At 34.7% G+C, this 20461-nt stretch overlaps 1 protein-coding gene across 2 annotated transcripts in view; it reads right to left on the bottom strand.

Annotated features, from left to right (window-relative positions):
- Nucleotides 1-393: 393 nt before the first annotated feature.
- The window catches only part of LOC115217499 (protein kinase C and casein kinase substrate in neurons protein 1), a 241944-nt gene continuing 221876 nt past the window's right edge, over nt 394-20461 (bottom strand). The window contains exons 11-13 of one of the 2 annotated variants that reach the window (XM_029787212.2): nt 11465-11572; nt 3876-4159; nt 408-649 (exon numbers count right to left, since the gene is read on the bottom strand). In XM_029787212.2, coding sequence (XP_029643072.2) covers nt 543-649; nt 3876-4159; nt 11465-11572 — 499 coding nt within the window. In that variant the 3' untranslated portion in view covers nt 408-542. Of the gene's footprint in view, nt 650-3875; nt 4160-10060; nt 10939-11464; nt 11573-20461 lie in introns of both variants that reach the window. The other variant, XM_036507078.1, reaches the window with a different exon arrangement.

Raw genomic sequence — 20461 nt, 5'->3', positions numbered from 1 at the left:
TTTAATATTCCCCTACCCCCTTGGACATGTATACCATGTAGGAAATTTACTGTAGTTGGACTGTTTGAACTAAAAGTAGTGACCTTTCTGCCAATAATCTAAAGGGGAAACTATCAATAACTGATAGAAGGTGGAATCAATTCTAAATTGGTTTACAGTTCACGGTGATTACATCCTGAACTTTGATCAATGACGTACAAACCAATTTGGTTATCATTAAAAACAGACTCAGTGGGAATATTGGATATAAGGTCCAACACTGGACTAAAGTCACAAGGAATCTGTCAATTCTTGACCGTGTTGATGTGTGTGTGTGTGTGTGGGTGTGTGTGTGAAACGTTAAGCTATAGATATGGTTGTTGCACAATAGTTCTTCAGACAAGGGAAGCTATAATCGGTACCATGAGAAGGATTATACAGATATTCAATGTTAATGTGTAATTTTTTTTTTTTCCAGTTTTGATATTATACTCCAGGTCAGGGCAAAAAAGGTCTTGTGTGATAATAAAAGGGCTATATTAGCGTATTATCTAAGTGTTTTTTCACAGTGGTTCCACATAGGTGGCTGGGTAGAGGCCTACTCGACCGTCTTTGCGTCCTTTGCACCACCCCAATTCGTCAGGATCAGAAAGTTTAGTGAACATTTCACCTAGAAAAATTTAAAAGGAGAAAGATTAGTTTGCAGACAGACATTTAAAAACAAACCCTAACACCTTGTGTTATAATTTTCATAAATATGTATTTCTTTAAATATCTATGAATACATACATAGACAGACACACATATACAGACAGCTTCTCTCTCTCTTGCGACAGATGCATAGCTGAGATATTAGATATTTCTATTAAAAGTAAAATTACAGATTTAAAATAGAATTAAATTATTTAGAAAATAATTTAAAGAAAAACAAATAAAAAAGTTTTTAAAAAACTAGTAATTTAACTGTGGCTGTGACGTTACTTGAAAATTTGTACATTTTTTCTTTCTAATTTATTTTTGAAAAGCTACAAGTAGATTTAATTTATTAACAACTAATGAAAATTACATAATGTCAGTAATCAAATTAAGAAAAAGAAAATAACTAAGGTTTTAAAGAGAAGATTGGAAGACATGCGTAAACTGGTGGGTCAATAACTGCATGCTTCAAAACTCCAATCCAGAACAGTTTGTCATCTAGTAATGTAAAGTATTAAGAAAAAATTTTTAAAAGTGGTATTATTTAATATGAGGGAGGTAAAAAAAAAAATGCCACAATATAAATGATGGATTTTTTAACTAATGAATGAGTAGGTTGTGAAATATTGAATAAAAGACACTGAAACAATAAACAGGTGATGATGAAGTTGAAGGAAAATGATGTATTTTTGTGCTGGGTTTCAGTGAAAGGCGACTACATTGGAAATTAGGCAAGGTTTTGAGGTATCAGGAAAGTAGATGAGAAAGAATGTTCTGTAGCTTCATATTCAGCAACTGTAATATCTCAATTCTAGATTCTAAAGCTTTGTTCTGTGATAACCAAATATGGTGTGAAGAGATACAAACAAGATGGGAAATATAATCTTTCTTCTCCCAGACAGTTTTTTACTTTTAAATCATCCACAGTTCAAAAGCTTAAAACTCTAGTTGGGTTATCCGAAACCCCTTCCAATCACTGAAATAATGATTTACTAGAGTATCGTACACAATAATTCAAGAATATTACTTCTGTCTATTCCATGAGAACAATTTAGCATTACCATAGCAGCATCGCATGGCATCATTCTGTGATTTAAATTTCCAGCTTTCTGCTTTCTATCTAAATATTTCCTGTTTTTGTAAAATATCAACAACAGAAGAAAAATAAAAAACAACAACAAAACCCTTCAAAGTTTTGTAAATAAACGCAAGCAGGACTGAGTGGTCAAGAAGTTTGTTTTGCAACCATGTGATTTCAGGTTCAATCCCAATGCATAGCACACTGAGCAGTTTCATTCTACCATGGCTTTGGGTAGGTAAGTCTGGGAGATGGAAACTGTGTGGATGTCCAGTGGAACAAATCCTGTCTTTGAGTGGGAGACAGCATCTGTTGTGTTTTAACATGACCAGCTGAATCTTTGGTGCTTTTATCAGAATCCACACCGTTATAATAATTCAAACTAGATCTCTGGTCAGAGAATAATCTTGTCCTTCCCTTGCATCAGCCAGAGGCCATACAGGAATTCATGGTCATTGCCCTTCAGCATTTTGACCAAAGAATAAAATAAAGAGTGAAACAAGGGGTTAGTAGAGAAGCAGTGTACAGCAGGGCATTACAGACACAAAACTGCATTCCTTGCAGCAAACATTTTGACATTCTAGGCTTAACTGAATGCTAATCCGATGGCTTCAGAAAGTGACTGAAAGGTTTCGTTGCTAAGTTAGTAAATCAAAACTGGTTTGAGAACAACAAAGCACTGACAACATTTCTTCAACAAGGAAGAATGCAAACAAACAAATTAAGACTAGTGAAATAGAACACACTGAATTTTCCTAAGGAATTACACTGGACATGGGCAATCTTTTTTGAAAAACAGGCCACTTGAGACACAGCACTATTATCAAACAGGCCACATTACTAAATAATGCTGAAGGTAATTTTTCATTAGGCAGAACAAACAGAAAGTCCTGCTGCCTGCAGTTTGGCCATGACTGGTTCAGACGCTGAATAAACATGAAATATGAATATTGAGAAAGCTTTCAAATACTGATACAACCTACTTACTGGTGTTAAGCAAAGAATCAGAAATGCAAAATATCATTTGCTAAATATCACCTATTGTAAAATAGATTCATTTAATAAAATCCCAAAGTAAAAAACGGTAATATTTTTTACAATTGGAAAGACAGAAACAATACCTAAGTAACCAACAAAATATGGTAGTAGTTTTAATAATTGTAGTCTCAATATTTTAATTAAAAATCTTATTTTAGGGAGATGTACTTGCATAGCGAGTGACTTGATCTGAGATTTGTGCTGGAACAAAAACAATTGCAGCACGAAGTTTTGTCAGTGAACAGGTCGCAGTCTCAAAGCGAAAATATTTTGACAAATTAAATTTAAATGTCAAAGTGAATCTAATGGTTTTTGTGTGTTTCTTAAATGGCTTATAAACACCTTCCACAATCTTATTTTAATTTTACAAGTAATCCAGAGAATTTGTTGGTTTGAGGACTCAGTGAAAAAGCTTCCCTATACCTGATACACAACTGATGGTTTCAAACTTCTAACTCTACTTCGGTGCCAAGTTTAACATTCTGCCTAGTTTCAAGCCACCTCTTGGTCCTTGAGTAACTTTAGTAGAGTTCATTCTGTCATAAGCATTCTAGCCAAGACCTCTGGTCACCTTCCTACCTATATTTTTTCATGGTGATGTTCAGGTTGGGTATCAGTGTCCTTCTCACCAGTCTGGGAGGCCCTAAAAAGCTCAACGACTGTGATCTTTGGACTAAACCCACATCAATACAATTAAATGTGATAATCACTACTCAAGATTTAAAAGATAAAGCTGGTCCCTATAATCAAAAGGCTAGATTATATTTTTAAGATTAGGAGTCAGTCACAGAAGAAAAAAAAACCAAAAATATTTGGGAAAAACCAAGAAAATCAACCAATGTCCAGAACTTGTCCAGAAAATAAAAGAAAAATAACAAAACCTCAAATTCATGAAAAGAATCATGAAAAAAAGCAGAAAAAAAAAGAGCAGGAATTTTTTTTTTTTTTAGATTAGAAAAGAAATGATTAATTTATTCCAGAGCAAACTTAATCGAAGAATTGCTTTTTGATTTTTCAAACATGACACCATTTAGTATATTTGATCACTTTCAGTGTTTTTTTTTTTAGAGTAATCTGAGCTCACCTGCTTTAAAAGTCAGCTCATCTGGAGCCGTTGCACTATAATCATATAAAGCGCGCACTGGCACACCTGGTCGGTTATCATCCACCAATGTTGTGTCGTCAAGCCAATCATCGCTGTCGGGGTCACCAAACGGATTCCTACCATCAGCATCTTTGATATCAGTAGTGGTGGTAGTAGTGGTAGTGGTAGTAGTAGGAGCAGTAATAGAAGAGTAAGGAGGAGGAGCAACGTATGTTGAGCTGGAGTATATTGAATCAGGGTTATGATTGTCAGCAGTCTCAGCACTGCAAAGTTAACAGAAATAGTCGGTGGTGGAATTGTGGCAACAGGGAGACAAAAAGAAGCAAGGAGTGCAACAAGTTTTTTTTTTTTTTTTAAATGGAAAGAAGAAGAAAAAAAATAATAATGAAGATTTAGAAAGAAAAAAAAAATACCCTTAAATCTACAGAAAAAACACAGGGATTTTCAAAGGAAAACATGCATATAAAGGATACAAAGAAGAAAAAAAATAAAGGAAAATGGTTGAGAAAATCACATGCAAAGCGACATGGAGGAACGACATTAAAATAAATGCAAAAAAATTGAATATACAAACATATAAAGCACACTGATTCTAGTAATAATATATATATATATATATATAGACATACACATATATATATAGCTGTGCAATAGAAGGGAATTAGAAGTAATGGTGGTTTCCAGAACTTTCTCTTTTACATTTTTGAAACAATAATGAAGATTTAGACATTATTAACTGTTCAAATTATTGAGTTACAAATTTTTTTTTTCTTTCAGTTTCTTAAAATCAGAAGGCACAAAGCCACAAGTTTTTAAGCAGAGAGCGGATTAACTGATTAAATTTACCCCAGGATTAGGATTGGATGAAATGTGAAGTTTGACTTTAGTTGGACTTGGATTGAGAATGTAAAGAGCTGTAACTAAATACCACAAGGCATTTTGTACAACATTTTAATAACTCTGTCAACCCACTTCAATGAAGATGATGATGGTAATAATAATAATATAATAATAATAATAATAATAACAATCCCTTCTATTATAGGCACAGGGCCTGAAATTTGGGGGAAGGGGCTAGTCAATTAAATCTACCCTGAAAGGATGAAAGGCAAAGTTGACCCAATGAGATTTGAACTCAGAATGTAAAGAGCCAGGAGAAGTGCTGCTTGGCACAATGATGATGATGATGATGATGATTTCAAATTTTGGCAGAAGGACATAGGAGAGGGGACAAGTCAATTGCATCAACCCCAGTACTTGCCGGGAACTTTGTTTTACTGACCCTGAAAGAATGAAGGGGCAGAGTTAAACTCAGTAGGATTTGATCTCAAGCTGGAAAGACTTGGAACAAAATACTGCAAAATATTTCGCTCAATGCTAAACCAATTCTGTCAAACCACATCTTTGATAATCGTTTCTAACCTAAGCACAAAGCCTCAAATTTGGTAGAATTGGTCAAAACGGTCCCTGTACTTGCACTGGTTTTACCAATCCTGGATGGATTTGAACTTAGAATATAAACACCAGAACAAACACCACAAGGTATTTTCCCCACCAATTCTTTAACAATTCAATCAATCCAGCATCACAATACCAATAATAATATTTTAAAGAATTATTGATTTTGTCTGAAAACAGAAAAATATTGTCCAATCAAAACAGAAAAAAAAGTTTGGCAGATGAATCCAAAATAGGAACAAATGATAGTAAAAATAAAAGAAACAAGTTAATAAAGATTTAGAGTATGACATCTAAATTTTACTTGAAAAGACGAATAATATTAAATTTAGAAGAAAATTGAAACTCATTTAATATAACATATTGGTAAGTTGCTGTTTTGTAAAATGCAGCATGCCAATACAATAATAGTAATAATAATAATAAAAAGTACAAGAAAAACAGAGAAATATTGAAGCTAGACTGTTTCGGTAAATTCTTGGAGCCAGAACACTTATAGAAAAGCTTAGAATAGGAAAGCAAAAAATAAGTCAACGGAATGTTTATTTGTTCAGGAAAGCATAAAAACTAAGCTGCATTCTATTTGTAAATCAATTTTTAATTAAATTTTTGCATTTAAATCAGCCACATCAGGCCAAAATATTCACCCTGTTTTATGTTCAAACTGGCCAGATCTGGCCTCTCTCACCTATCCCACAATGTCATTTTAAAAATAAACAATCACATCCTCAATATCTCGAAGCTATAAGCTACAATGCATTTCACAAACTAATCTGAATGCTTAGGGGTTAATCATCAAATACTGAAAATCTGCAGAGAGAGAAACACCAGCTCAACAAACTAAATGTAGTCTTACAATATTTGATCTTGATGTCCTACATTCTAAGCTCAAATCTTGACAGTCCAACTTTGCTTTCCATTTCTTTAGAGCCGACAAAGTAAGAAATCTCCAATATGAACTCATATAATTTTCGTTATAACCAAAACTGATTTTGGTTCCTATATATTCTGTGGCCTTGTACCAAATGTATTTATCAATGCTTTCCATAGCAAATTGGAATCGAAAATATCATCAAGACCAGGTCAGCGATAATTTTAATTTAAAATTCAAGCCTTAATGTCTGGTGTAGCGGTGACCATTTCAAAAAACAGAGTAAATCTCCAGTAAACCTATGAACCAGTTTCAAATCCTAGATGAAGCTATTTAGCCACGACTCCAATGAAATCTGAAGTCTTGCACTTAAACAGTGCATCATTTCGGATTAATGATCTGTTAATCTTTTATAATCTACCTCATTACCAAATATTGCCTTCTAACGATAAAACAGCTTCCAGTTACTTGCAAGGTTCAGAACTGTTAAAAGCAGACAAAACCAAGCCAAAACAAAAACCAAAATCCTCTTTGTCTGCAAAAGGAAAGTTAATATAATTCTTGTACTGAAAAAGAAAATGCTGACTGAAACAAACAACCTTTCTAAAATACTTGAGAAGTGTGTGTGTGTGTGTGCATGCATATGCATGTACGTATTCTGCATGAAGAATTTAAGTGTGCTGCTTGAAAGCGCATGGCTTGTATAGTGAATGGGGAAAGCTTGGCCTGCAATGTTTGCAGCCATGTATGGTTGTCAAGGGCAGGGCTCATTAGCCACCAACAGAGCCGTAAATGCAAAATATAAGTTAGTCCTAGAGCGCAAAATGTTCCTAAAAGTCGGCAATGGTCTTCCTCTGTCACGAGTGGACGACCATCATGTTGAAATGAAAAAATAGGGAGGATTTGTGAGAGCCAAAACCAATTGTAGTTCCAATGAGGAATCTGGAAAAGGTGTTGGATTCAGTAAATCACAGCACCAAACTTCAGTAATTTCTTTGATTAGAGACAAACTCAGTTCCTACGGCAAATGTTATAGGGAACTGAACCAATTCTGGTTTGGTACAGTGGACTCTCACACTGAAGAGGATTCTGCAACTTTGTGCTGCACAACCTACACAGATGATTTCTTTTGTAGTGATCAAATGTATGTGGCATACGTTAGCGCACTCCCTTCATCAAATTGCTATTACCTGTACAGGTGCATGGTGTGCCACATGTCAGATATCAGTGGTCATTAAGCAATTTGAAATGAAGTGTTCTGGTCAAGAACAACAAAGCACCACCTAGTCCAGGAATCAAAACCACCATCTTGTGAAAACACGAGTGCAACAACCTAACCACTAGGACATGTACCTTAATAAATGAATATATTTATGTTCACTTTGTAGCCACATGGTTTCAATTTCATTGTAGGACACCCAGGGCAAGTGTCTTCAAATATAGCTTTGTGCCAACCAATGCCTTGTGAATTGTCAGACAGGAACAAATATGGAAATTAGTTTATCTAAGTATGTATACGTGTGTGTGTGTGTGTGTGTGTGTGTACAAATGCTGATGTTTCTTGACCTCACTGGTCACTGTCTGAATAATACAGTGATGTAATGTTTGCATTTCCCATTGACAATACATCCTGTTGCTCAGTGTTTTCAAAGACCAGCAGAATAAAAAAATAAAAATAAAAAACAAGCAAACCCCCAAAAACACCCTTACTTGAAAGACAAGTAATGGCTGGTGACAGGGAATGTGTCTAACTATAATCTACTGTCTTGAATAAACTTCTGTCCAACCCATGCTAGCATGGAAAAAACAGGCATAAAAATGATCAAATGAGTGTGTGTCTGGTGTAACAGGTCCTTATCTCCTTCAGTGTTAGACTAATGGTTGTAAGAAAAATCCACAAGATTCAAGTAATACAATAGTTTCATTCCATCTGTTGTGTTATAGTTACAAGTCAGGTAGAAAATAAAAAATGATTGAATGCTATTAAGAAAAACCAGAAAAATTCCCCTTCCCTGCAAAACACAATTTTTTTTCAAAATTCAAATAAGCAGAGTTTGTTTTTTAAATTCAAAATCATATTAATATGTGTTATCAATGATATGACAAAACGTACATGAAAATAACCTAAACCTTAGACCTGAATGGAAAATATTTGCAAGCTTGTTATAAAATATAACAGTAAGCTTTTCAGACAGCTGACAATACAAAGAAGAATTACAAAGATGAAAAGAAAGGAAGGAAATAAGGAAGATATAAAAGAATCAAAGAGAGAAAAATAAAAAAAGGTGTTGCATGCAGTTTCAAAAACGAGCAAATAGCAACATGCACTGGCTGCAACTGTCATGGCATCAGATTGAGGAAAGACGGATCAAATTAGACAAACAGATGACAAAAGGAAAAGAAAAATGAAATCAACGGAGAGAAATTAATGGTTAAAATTTGGACAGAAAGCGGCTATATAAAATCTTTGGGAATAACAAAAAGGAACCTGCTCTTCATAGCCATTCCTATGCAGATATTTTAGGTTGATTGCTATAAAATGAATTAGGAACTCTTCTAGCCAGAAAATTATTCTTTTAAGTGAAATTTGGAAAAAAAATCCCACATAATAGATAATGATAAACATTGATATTAACCAACTTATTTAAAGAAAGGAAACAGTCCAAATAATCATTTAATATTTTTAAGCAAATATTCTACATTCTACAAGTTTATATATAGGACAGGTAGAATACAAACTGATGAAGAATAAATATAGAGACAGGTGCTTGCTTCCTTCTTTTTGAATTTTATTAACTTTTTGGCATTTAAGCGGGCCATATCAGGTTAAAATATTCTGTCCGTTTTAGGTTGAAACTGACCAGATCTAACTTCTCTCACTTACCTGACAATGTCATTCTAAACTAAACAATCACATCATTGAAATGCCAAAGCTACAAGACAATGTGAATGAGCATAAGATTTTGAAACTAGTCTGAATGTTAACGGACTAAGAAAATATATTGTCTGTCTAAAAGCTAAGCTTATATACAATGTGTAACAGTAATTTCAGTAAATTGTAAAAGGAAAGACCTTATATTACATATTGCATATGATATGCAAGTCGTGAATCTGAGGAAACATTAAAGATGAACCAAGGTGTACCTAGCCTTACCTGGGGTTATAGAGAATGTAAGCAAAAGTCAGATGAGCCCCTGTACAAAATTTAAGGTACCTACACTCCCTACTAAATATATTAAGATGAAAACCTTAACGAACGTCGTTATTTTGTTAGTCTTTGAGCATAAATTTGTGTTAATTTAACTGCACAGTGTTATAATTCATGAGTGATATTGAATTTCACCAACAAAAACGGTTAGAGGAAAACAGACCTGAGGGTAAAAAGATTATTGTATAAGCATGATAAGAAATAACATTGTGTTTTTATATATACACATATATATATATATATATATATATATATCATGCATATGCTCTTAAATTAATTAGCTACAACCAGATTTGTGAATATTCATATATATATATATATATATATACACATACACACATATATATGTATGTATGTATCTTTCCCCACCTCCCGACACAAATTCATAAATAACAGTCTGAAGCAAATCCCTTAGAGAAAGTACGATGGAAAATAAGGGCACGTGGTAACCCTGTTGTGACTGTAGGTAAAAGCAGGTGGGGGGGTGGCGAGTCTTGGTTTGTACTGATGTTGTTTGTTTGCAAGGTCAGATCTGGAGCGGTGCAAATGGAACAACTGATACAGGTTTACAACAATGGGAAGTTAGCTAACTGCCTGTGGTGGGGGCGGGTGTAGGATCGTACCTACCTGGTAGAGATCAATCAGAGAAATCAGACAAGGACTCGGTTTCAACACTGCGATAATAACCCTCAATCGACTGATCTGTGTTGGATCTGTTCAAAACTCCATAGTCAGTTGATCCTTTTCGGCTGTCTATATATGGAGAGGATTGATGCATAGGGCTCCTATTATTGTTCAGGTTCTTATTTGGAGTGTTTATATTTCTGTTGACACCGATTCCTTTGTTACCTCCAGCAGGTTTCCCAAGTATCATGTCTCGAATTTCTTGGTCAAAGTTATCAGGTATTCCTCTATACTGGTTCTTTCTGGTTGGGATCGGCGATGGAGAGCTAGGTCTCCTCTCTTCTATGTGAATTGTAGGTGCATTTTGATTCATCATGGGTCTCATCATTGGGTTAGGTGGACCCTGGGGTTGTGGTGTCATGCTACCACGTCGATTTCCTGGACTTACTTTTGGCTCATTTATTACTGGTGGTCGCATGCCAGGTGGACCCATACCAGGTGGGCCCATTCCGGGTGGACCCATACCAGGTGGCCCCATTCCAGGTGGGCCCATGCCAGGTGGGCCCATACCAGGTGGGCCCATACCAGGTGGGCCCATGCCAGGTGGACCCATGCCAGGTGGTCTCATGCCAGCTGGACCCATGCCAGGTGGACCCATGCCAGGTGGACCCATACCAGGTGGACCCATACCAGGTGGTCTCATGCCAGCTGGACCCATACCTGGTGGTCTCATGCCACGGGGACTTGAAACATGGGAACGTGGATCCATTCCAAATTTAGCTGGTCCAGCACCCCGTCCTTGAGGCCCCATACCTGCGGGTGACTGAGTAGTTGGGTTGATTTTTATGCCAGTGTTCAAAGGTCCTTTCTGCCTGGGTGAGCTAGTAAGGTAAATAGAGGAAGGAACAAAGGACTTAGAAAACATCATTGCTACGATTGGATATAAAAATTTCAATTTCATGTTAACAATTGCTATTTTAATCATATAACCTACACAATCCTGTAAATTATTAAGTGATCCAGATAAGAATCATTTAATAATCTATCGGCTGTAACAAACAACCTGAAGAAAGTCTGTTAGTGTTGTGTAAGCTCAAAGATCAGCTCCTTGTAAAATAAGAATGGATTAAATTAAAGAATTTTCTTCTTCTTTGTACTAAGCTAGAAAATCATACCCCCCCCCACTTCAGAAGAACTAAAACTGAAGAGCTGAGAAGAAAAATTCTAATTTAATTTAATTTATTATTATTTTTTCTTTTAAGAGCCCGTCTAATCTATAATGGCAAAAGTCTGCATAGGAAGAGGTATGTTGTTGACAGGAACTTTCATTTCATGCCAAGATGCAGTAAATAAAATGTTTTTTTAGTAATTTAAATTATAGACACTGAACTGCAAACCTATCATTACTTTTTCTTTTGAGATGCATCTTTCACCAAATGTTTAGCATCACTATGTATATCTTCGTCGTCAGATTCCTCTCCAAAAGGATTGAGACTTTCATCGTAGCTCTCTTGCCTATAAAAGGTATAGGAGCTATAAGACTGTTCAAATTCAATGAAGTCGAGAGCTAAAAGTATTGTGTTTTTAATTTTTGGCGGGAAGGGAATGTGGAGCCAAAGTAAAACTGAACAAACACACACGCATACATGTACACACAACACGCACACACACCATTCCATGCATTTTAAGATAAATTATTAGATTTTTAAAAAAACAAGAATTTTTTTTTTTTAAAGTGGATGTTAGGTTTCTTTGAGAGGATATTTTTTCTGATAGGTATGGGCAATATAGATGAGAGAATTAATAAAACAAAAAACAACAAACGTGAAAAAAGAAAAAAGGCAAGAAAATAGCGCCTCGTGTGTTTGAAAAAAAGCTCACCAAAATTTCAATTCGTTTATAGAATCAATAGTTATTAAACAAATAAATAGATATTAGATTGCTTTTGCAAGAAGAAACACACAAACACACACAAGAAAATACAATAATAAAATTGGGAGAAAAAGAGAAATCAATAAACAATATCAAATACATGTGTTGTTTATCAAATTCATACAAATAAATAGAAACAATTTAGTATGATGTATTTGTTGGGACCTGAAATATATTTTGTATGAGAGCTGAAAATAAAATGAAATTACTTGAAAAAAAAAATAATAAAAAAACAGGCGAGAGAAACAAAGTCCAATCATGATGCTCAACTGATTAGACAAAATAACAATTTTCCCGATAGATTAAACCATTATTCTCATTTTGTTTTTTCCTTCCTAATACACAAAAATTAGTTGTAAATCAACGTTTGATCTAAAAACATCTTTGCACTAAAGTTAACTCCCATCCTATACACATACATACAAAAGCAATTTTCTTTTTTTTTTGCTAGACTGCTCATTTAATAGTGACTGCAAGAAAAAAAAAACCCCCAAAAAACTCATAAAATGAAGGGTTGGACAAAATCCTAGCTGTTCCCACTTAATGAAAACAATCTTATTGCTACCGTAAATCTATATTAAACTAGATTAACCCATCTTGCAGATATTGACAAACTCATCATTTTCAATAACTCTCTTCTAAACCAATAAAATATCAGAGTATCAACTGTTAATGAGTCATGAGTTTAAATGTACAACAAACATTTCACCAGAAGCACTGAGTAAATTATTAATTCTTATATTAGTTTATGTAACTTCAGAATGGATATCAGCTTCCTCTGGGAAAGTTGCCCATAAAAATTAGTCATAGACTCGTTTGTCTCTCATCTACTTCACACCAGAGAAACTGATAATTGCTCTTAGTTCAACCCCACCTCCCCCACCTTTTTTTTTTTAGTTCATGCATGTAAAATTATAAGTTATAACATGCTCAGAGACCATTGTCTGTTTATACTGTTTTTTTTTGTTATTTTTTTTCCCTAAGTAGGACAACTTATGAGTACAGCTGAAACTTATTTCTTACCTTTATATTGGAATGGTAGGGAGGGATAAAATTTTGATTGAATATTGCTTAAACCTTCTGATATCAAATCACCCGAGAAGCACTCCTGGTACTACAATACAAACTACATTGTTAAAAATGACCCAAAAAGCTTTCATTAATATTCCATGTTAATTTTTGTTCCAAACACCAACTTAATAATAATAACAGTCATTTCACTAAATTCCTTATTATTTTCAAAATGAATTGAAACAAAGCAGAATATAGCAAGAATTGTGTTAATTTACAGTTCTGAAAAATGGTCAGTATTTCTGCTTTATTAGTTTATGATTAATTCAAGGGTTCTTGTCTTGCGAACGACTTGGTGACCTCATGAGTGTCAGTGAAAAAGCACACAGTACATTCTGTGAAATGGTTGGTGCCAGGAATGGCATCTAACCATAGAAGCAATTCCAGAACAGACATTAGAGCTCAACAGTCCTCTGACCTGTTGGATCATGCCAAAGCATCTAACCCATACCAGCATGGAATACAGATGCTAAATGACGATGATGAGCCGGTGGCACGTAAAAAGCACCATCCAAACGTGGCCGATGCCAGTGCTGCCTTGACTGGCTTCTGCCGGTGGCATGTAAAAAGCACCAACCGATCGTGGCCGCTGCCTGCCTCCCCTGGCACCTGTGCCGGCGGCATGAAAAAAGCACCCACTACACTCACGGAATGGTTGGCATTAGGAAGGGCATCCAGCTGTTATAAACACTGCCAGATCAGGCTGGAGTCTGGTGCAGCCTCCTGGTTTCCCAGACCCCAGTCGAACTGTCCAACCCATGCTAGCATGGAGAACGGACTTTAAATGATGATGATGATTCTATGTATAATCTAATTATTCCAGAAATCTTAATCTAACTGCTTACTTTAATCCCAACCATCTTTCATTATGTATGACAATATAAGGAAAAGCATATCCAACACTTATGCAACATTTTTTTTCTTTCTTTCCATTTTTAATTTGCATTCACAAAATCTGTTTCTAAACAATTATCATTGATCACAAATGCATCATTCACAAAAGTCTCTATTTTAAGATGGATGGCCTTAATCAGCACAGGACGTTCATGCTTCAGGCCAAGTGTAAAAGGATCTTAAGACATCTTCCAAAAGAACATTGATTTATACTACAGAAATAAATATCATTCCATCCCTGCTTTTCCAATTTGGCACAGATTAAGGAGATATTTTTAACAACCATTTTCCAATATATCCAGTTGCTCATTTAGATCTAGCTCTCAGGTCAACTATAAATATTTCACTTCAAAATTAAACTGCATATTCTTGACCACTATCTTAGATTTTTCATATGATGTTACCATCAAGGCAGTATTGATCCATATTGATGAGAATAATTTATTTAAAGGCAGCAGGTAATAAAATAGATAAACAGCTTAGCCATAAATCGACTTGTAACTGGTCCTGTTGTGGCAAAATGGAGTTATAGTGTGCGTGCACACACTCACACACAAAATGGACTTTACAAAATTTTAATTAAATCTTTAAATTATTATATGATAAAAAAAATAATAATAATGAAATTATTGTATACAGTGCTCAGGTGCACCATAACTTTTCAAAAGTGCATATAAAGCATATGCAGTAATGTACAAATGTTCGCTTTCCAGACATTTGTTCATTACTGCATATTCTTTATATGCACTTTTGACAAGTTGTAGTGCACCTGAGCACTGTATACAATAATTTCATTATTATTATTATTTTTATTAGTGTTGTGTTCTTGAGCAAAGCACTTTATTTCACGTTGCTCCAGTTCACTCAGCTGTAGAAATGAGTTGCGACGTCACTGGTGCCAAGCTGTGTCGACCTTTGTCTTTCCCTTGGATAACACTGGTGGCGTGGAGAGGGGAGGCTGGTATGCATGGGCGACTGCTGGTCTTCCATAAACAACCTTGCCCGGACTTGTATCTAGGAGGGTAACTTTCTAGGTGCAATCCCATGGTCATTCATGACCGAAGGGGGTCTTTATTATATAATAATTCAAAGATTTAATTCAAATTTAGTAAAGTTCATTATAGGCAGATATATTTTACCTTTTTGTAGATGGTGTAAAACATTAAATCGTCTTTGACAGACTGACATTATTAGTTTTTACCGTTTTATACAATATGTTATTGAACACTTTCGATATGTCCCCTAATTTATATGATACACCCTTTCCATTTTATGTGATCTAAATTAGAACTTCCTGTCCAAACATCAATTTATTTTGCAAACACTAGCTTTGTACCGACCACATTATTTCACTAAATTCTTCATTATTTTCGAAACAAATTAAAACAAGGGCAATGTTCCTCTACAGAAATACTAATAACAAAGAGATAACCATATTAATTAGAATTTTCTTTAATCAGTTGACATTAAAATTTGAAGAAATCTGTTGAATAGCTATAAATTACTGGCATTTTTTTCCTCATAGAATAGACCTAATAGGAGAAAAATAAATCAAATTAAACTAAAATTGTTTTAATATTTCAAAGTTGATATCAAATAACCTCAGACATTCATTCAAATGGTCTATTCTAAAGGGAGGGGCCACTTAGACTCTAACATAAGGGTCCATCCTAGACTGTGATGCTAATGGAGATTTTACAAACTATCAGCTGTTGGTCAACTATTATATCTGTCTATCTAGCTATGAGTTTTCAAATCAAGTGGAATTTAAAATAATAAAGGGGCTTTCAATAATATTGTAATTGAGGGGCTGCATAAAGATATTACATATTCATCCTCTTAAATACTCTTTTATTTCAGAAATGAAATTAATAAATTGCATATAAATATATTTTGTTGTATGTTGGGTGGGTCATTGTGCCAGTAATGACTCTACTCCAAGATACAACAAAATCTCTTTCAACACACAAGTTCACATCAAGAATCTTGCAGACCAAATACAAACAAAACATCAACATGGTTAAATAGAAAATTGAGGGAGAATATGCAAAATAAAATTTGAAACAAACACAAATTGGAAAAAAAAAATGTCAGGCAAAAGGTAAAATGCTTTTTCTTCCCCCTCTCTCTTTTTCTCTTTGTCCCTTTTTTCTCTCTCTCACTTTCTGCCCCTTTCTTTCTCTCTATCCCTTTCTTCCTCTCTCTCTCTCTCTCACACAGAACTGTTTTGTCCAACTATTATATCTGTCTATCTAGCTATGAGTTTTCAAATCAAGTGGAATTTAAAATAATAAAGGGGCTTTCAATAATATTGTAATTGAGGGGCTGCATAAAGATATTACATATTCATCCTCTTAAATACTCTTTTATTTGTTTCAGCCAACAGACTGCAACCATGTCAAACCCCGAAGCTTACTTCAACCAGGTACTTATTTTACTGACCCCGATTTAGTGACTGCCATAAAGGGATGCATCTCGATGCACCATTTTATAAGGATATAGACAAACACAGACACACACTCTCACATAAGATGGGCTTCTACACAGTTTCCACCAACCAGATTTCACTCATAAGTGTATTGGTTAACTCTAGTCTATCATCATCATTTAGCGTCCGCTTTCCATGCTAGCATGGGTTGGACGGGTCAACTGGGGTCTGTGAAGCTGGAAGGCTTCGTCAGGCCCAGTCAGATCTGGCAGTGTTTCTACGGCTGGATGCCCTTCCTAACGCCAACCACTCCGCGAGTGTAGTGGGTGTTTTTTACGTACCACCTGCACAGGTGCCAGACAGAGCTGGCGAACGGCCACGAACGGATGGTGCTTTTACGTGTCACCGGCACGGGGCCAGCAAGGTGCCACGCAGTAGGATTGATACCCCAAACCACATGATCGCAAAGTAAACTTCTTAACCACATGACTATGCTTGTACCTGTAATTACTATGGCTGAATTATATCTGAATTTACAATAAGTAAATTTCTTCTCTGAAAAAGGAGAATATATTGCATTGGCGAATAACAATTTCTGATGACCTTTTAGCTTGATAAAACATTTTGCTAATATTTCAATATTCACAGATACATAACCATTCACCATATCTAAAGGAATAAAAAGCATTTTACTTTTTCAGAGTTACAAAATCTTTTTATCAATTTGATTCACAAGAGTTTAAAAAAAGCAAAACTGAATTATAGTAAAAACACTTTGCAAAAATATTCAATTCACACACACACACACACAAAACTTGTCTAAAAAGAAACCAGACTTTTAAAACCGCACACCCACCAGTTGGTGGGTGTAGTATGTTTGTAATTGTAGTGTTGTTGTATGTGGGTGACCGTGATCCTCTATCAAATAATAGTCACGTCTTGCTACGTCATTTAATCATCAATGGACATGTGCTCGAACCAATGCCTAGTACATTTGGCAATTTGTTGCAAGATGAACGATGAGAAGTTTGCAAGAAGTACACGTTTCTATGAAATTTTCTGTTTTATATTGGATAAAAACATTTTTATGGAGACTTTTTCTAATGCTGCATCAGGCCTGAGAGGAGAACGAGCTGTGCACAAATGTCATGAGTAACACCAGAGTTTCAAATTGAGCAAATAAGACCATCTACTGAAGATGACCCTAAATCTTCCACCAACAGACAATAATCCCATTGTGTGATTCCATGAATATTGTCAATTGACTTTCCATGAATTTCTGGAAAACTTTAACAGACAACTGTACAAGTTTGTGCTAAATGAATTCAAGAGAGTTGGGACTTGTCTAATTGCTTGAATACAGATGGAAACTTTCTGTAGAGTTTTATAAATGTGACAAAACACAAGAGCTACCAATATCAAAAACAATAGTTGTTGATGTGAATTAGACCAATGTCACTGCAAAAAAAAAATTAAAATGAAAGCAAATCAGAGTTGCTCAAATTAGAAAGTGATGTTGATTGTCATTCTTGATTAGGGGTGCATCACTCATCAGGATGTTTCCCCCATTGTCGGGTGAGTGGGAAAGAATTTTACTTAGATGTCTTGAGACATTTGAGAGACACAGTGACAATGCATTTCCTCAACTGTCACTCTCCTATCTGTGACCGTTTGGCAAAGCAACAAGATGGTTTTTTAGCATCCCCACCAGCAGCAGGCCCTAATCTCCAGAAATGATTGTGGGATTAAAAAAATTTTTTGGGGGGAAAGTTGTTACACTTGAAACCCACCCTGAATGATCACTAGTTTCAGATGATAGAAGAGATTAATGAAAATCTGCTTTGAGAAATACAGACTCTCCTGAAAACACATTACAAAATTAGATGAGAACCCCCCCTCCCCATCCCCACTGGGAACAGTGTGTTTATAAAGGCAGGACTATATTGGGGGTGAAAAAAATTGTAAAGCAACAGATTTAAAAAAATAAAGTCTGGTTTCTTTTTTTTTTTTGGTAGAGACCTCAAAGATGTGTGTGTCTGTGTACACACACATAATCATAGAGCAAGACAGATTAGAAATTAATTAGAAATTCCAAAAGATTATTAAAAAAAAAAAATAAGGATCTGTTAGTAATGTCAATATCATGGAAACTACTTCTGAATTTAAGTATATATATATAAAAAAAAAAAGTAAACACAACATAACTGAGAATGAAGAATTAAAAGTCTTACAATTCAGAAGTTAGAAATATTTAGATTTATAAAAAAAAAAAAAAAAAATATTGTTGGGGATAAGCCATTTCAGTTAGATCTTCAAGTAGAAGAAAGAAAGAAGTGTTGAGAATAATGGGATGATAGTTGAGATTAGGTTAACATGAGATTGACCGTTATTAGGAGATCAATAATCAAAGGGGAAAAAGGTTGAATCATGCTGTAATAAAAGAATATTAAATAGCCCTTCATTGATTAAAAAATACGGTCCCTATTTCTTGTAGAATTGGTAGAAATAAGAACTAGTATTCTCCCAGGTTTTGCCCCAGTTCCCACATAATTAACTGTAAATCCTAAGATGTGTGATGTTAAGGGTGCTGGTATGTGAAGTGAAGGAAATTACTTCCGGATTATGTAGTACTTTGTAGTACCTAAGGCAAATTTCTTATACCACGGGTTAAGGGTTAACTTAATCCTTGTAATGGAAACTGCATGGAAGCCTGTACTTATTGTAGAGAGTTAATCTTAATCTGCAGCTTGATTAAACACCACTGTTGGGTCTTTGGATGTCTTTAGTTCTTTAAAAGATTCCAGTCTATCATAAACATTTGGATCAGTTGTCTAATTTGTGGATAATTTTCACACCAGTTTTGCCTTCTTTTGACTATGCCATAAAATTATTAAAATAAAAATCTTTGAGTTATTTTTATCAGGTCTGCTGAAGAAACTTGACTTGCCAGTGCAGCAGTCTTCTTACAATTATTAAAACTGTGATATTTTTTGAGAACATGCCTCTCCCAAGAATTAAGCCTATTCCTAATATATTCCTTTTACTGACCAAATTTGGAACTGAATACAGAACTAGAAATGTAAATATTTTTTCATTGTTTTTTTTCTTCGAAAGTAACAAATATAAATTGGGGAGAGCTGTACAGAAGCTGTTTAATGAGTTAACCTTAAGTTTAAGATGAATTTAAGATGAACCATTTGGAGATTAATATCTCAATTTGTAAATAATCTCCAATAATGTGTCCAAACGTTTGTATTTGCAAACTCACCAAAGACATTCTGTTGTGGAAAAGATATTAGCAGGAAATTTATCTAATGAGAATGACCCCAAAATATTATAAAAGTCTTTGATTTGGTCTATTGAGGTAACACAGTAGAAGCCCAAGTTCAAATATAAAAAAGGAAAAAGGTCTACCTTGTTAAATTTAGAAATATGTAAACTCATTTGTGATTTGAAAAACACAGTTAATATTCAACTGCAATCAAGTTAGTAGTACATGAAATAAAAGAAACACACACAACAAAACAATAACCCCCCCCCCCATGACAATTGTGTAATAAGGAAAAATGAGGTGATTATTAAATAAAAACTTAAGCTACACACAAAAATGTGTTTAAACCAACTCAGATGGACAAAGTCTTTGAAATAACAGCAACAACAACGAGAAGGTGGCAAGAAAAAAAAAAAAAGCTTAATTCTTGCTATTTCTAATTTACATCATTTAAATTTGTGGCCAAAAATCCACAAAACAAATATTTTTAGGTTTTTGAAATGAAATTTTGAGACACTCAAAAAAACCATTCCAAATGATCAAACTCATTGATATTGTTGCTTTTTACGTAATCTTATACATAGCAGCAATGGTCCCAGAAAGCTTGCGGCTGCGCACTATAATTCATAAAGATATGCTAGATAAGCTGCATGAAAATTTGAATGCCACGCATTAGCATTGCATTTAGAATATTTCTGCTCAAGGCATGAAAAGTTCTGTTAAGTGATTGGGGAAAATTTGAGGGGACACTGCAGAGCAGCCAAATTTTTGCACCCTATAATCTTTAAAAAATGAAGAATATCTACAT

Source organism: Octopus sinensis, linkage group LG11 (genome assembly GCF_006345805.1).
Source record: "Octopus sinensis linkage group LG11, ASM634580v1, whole genome shotgun sequence".
NCBI lineage: Eukaryota > Metazoa > Mollusca > Cephalopoda > Octopoda > Octopodidae > Octopus > Octopus sinensis.
This window is presented reverse-complemented; position numbering and strand designations above follow the sequence as displayed.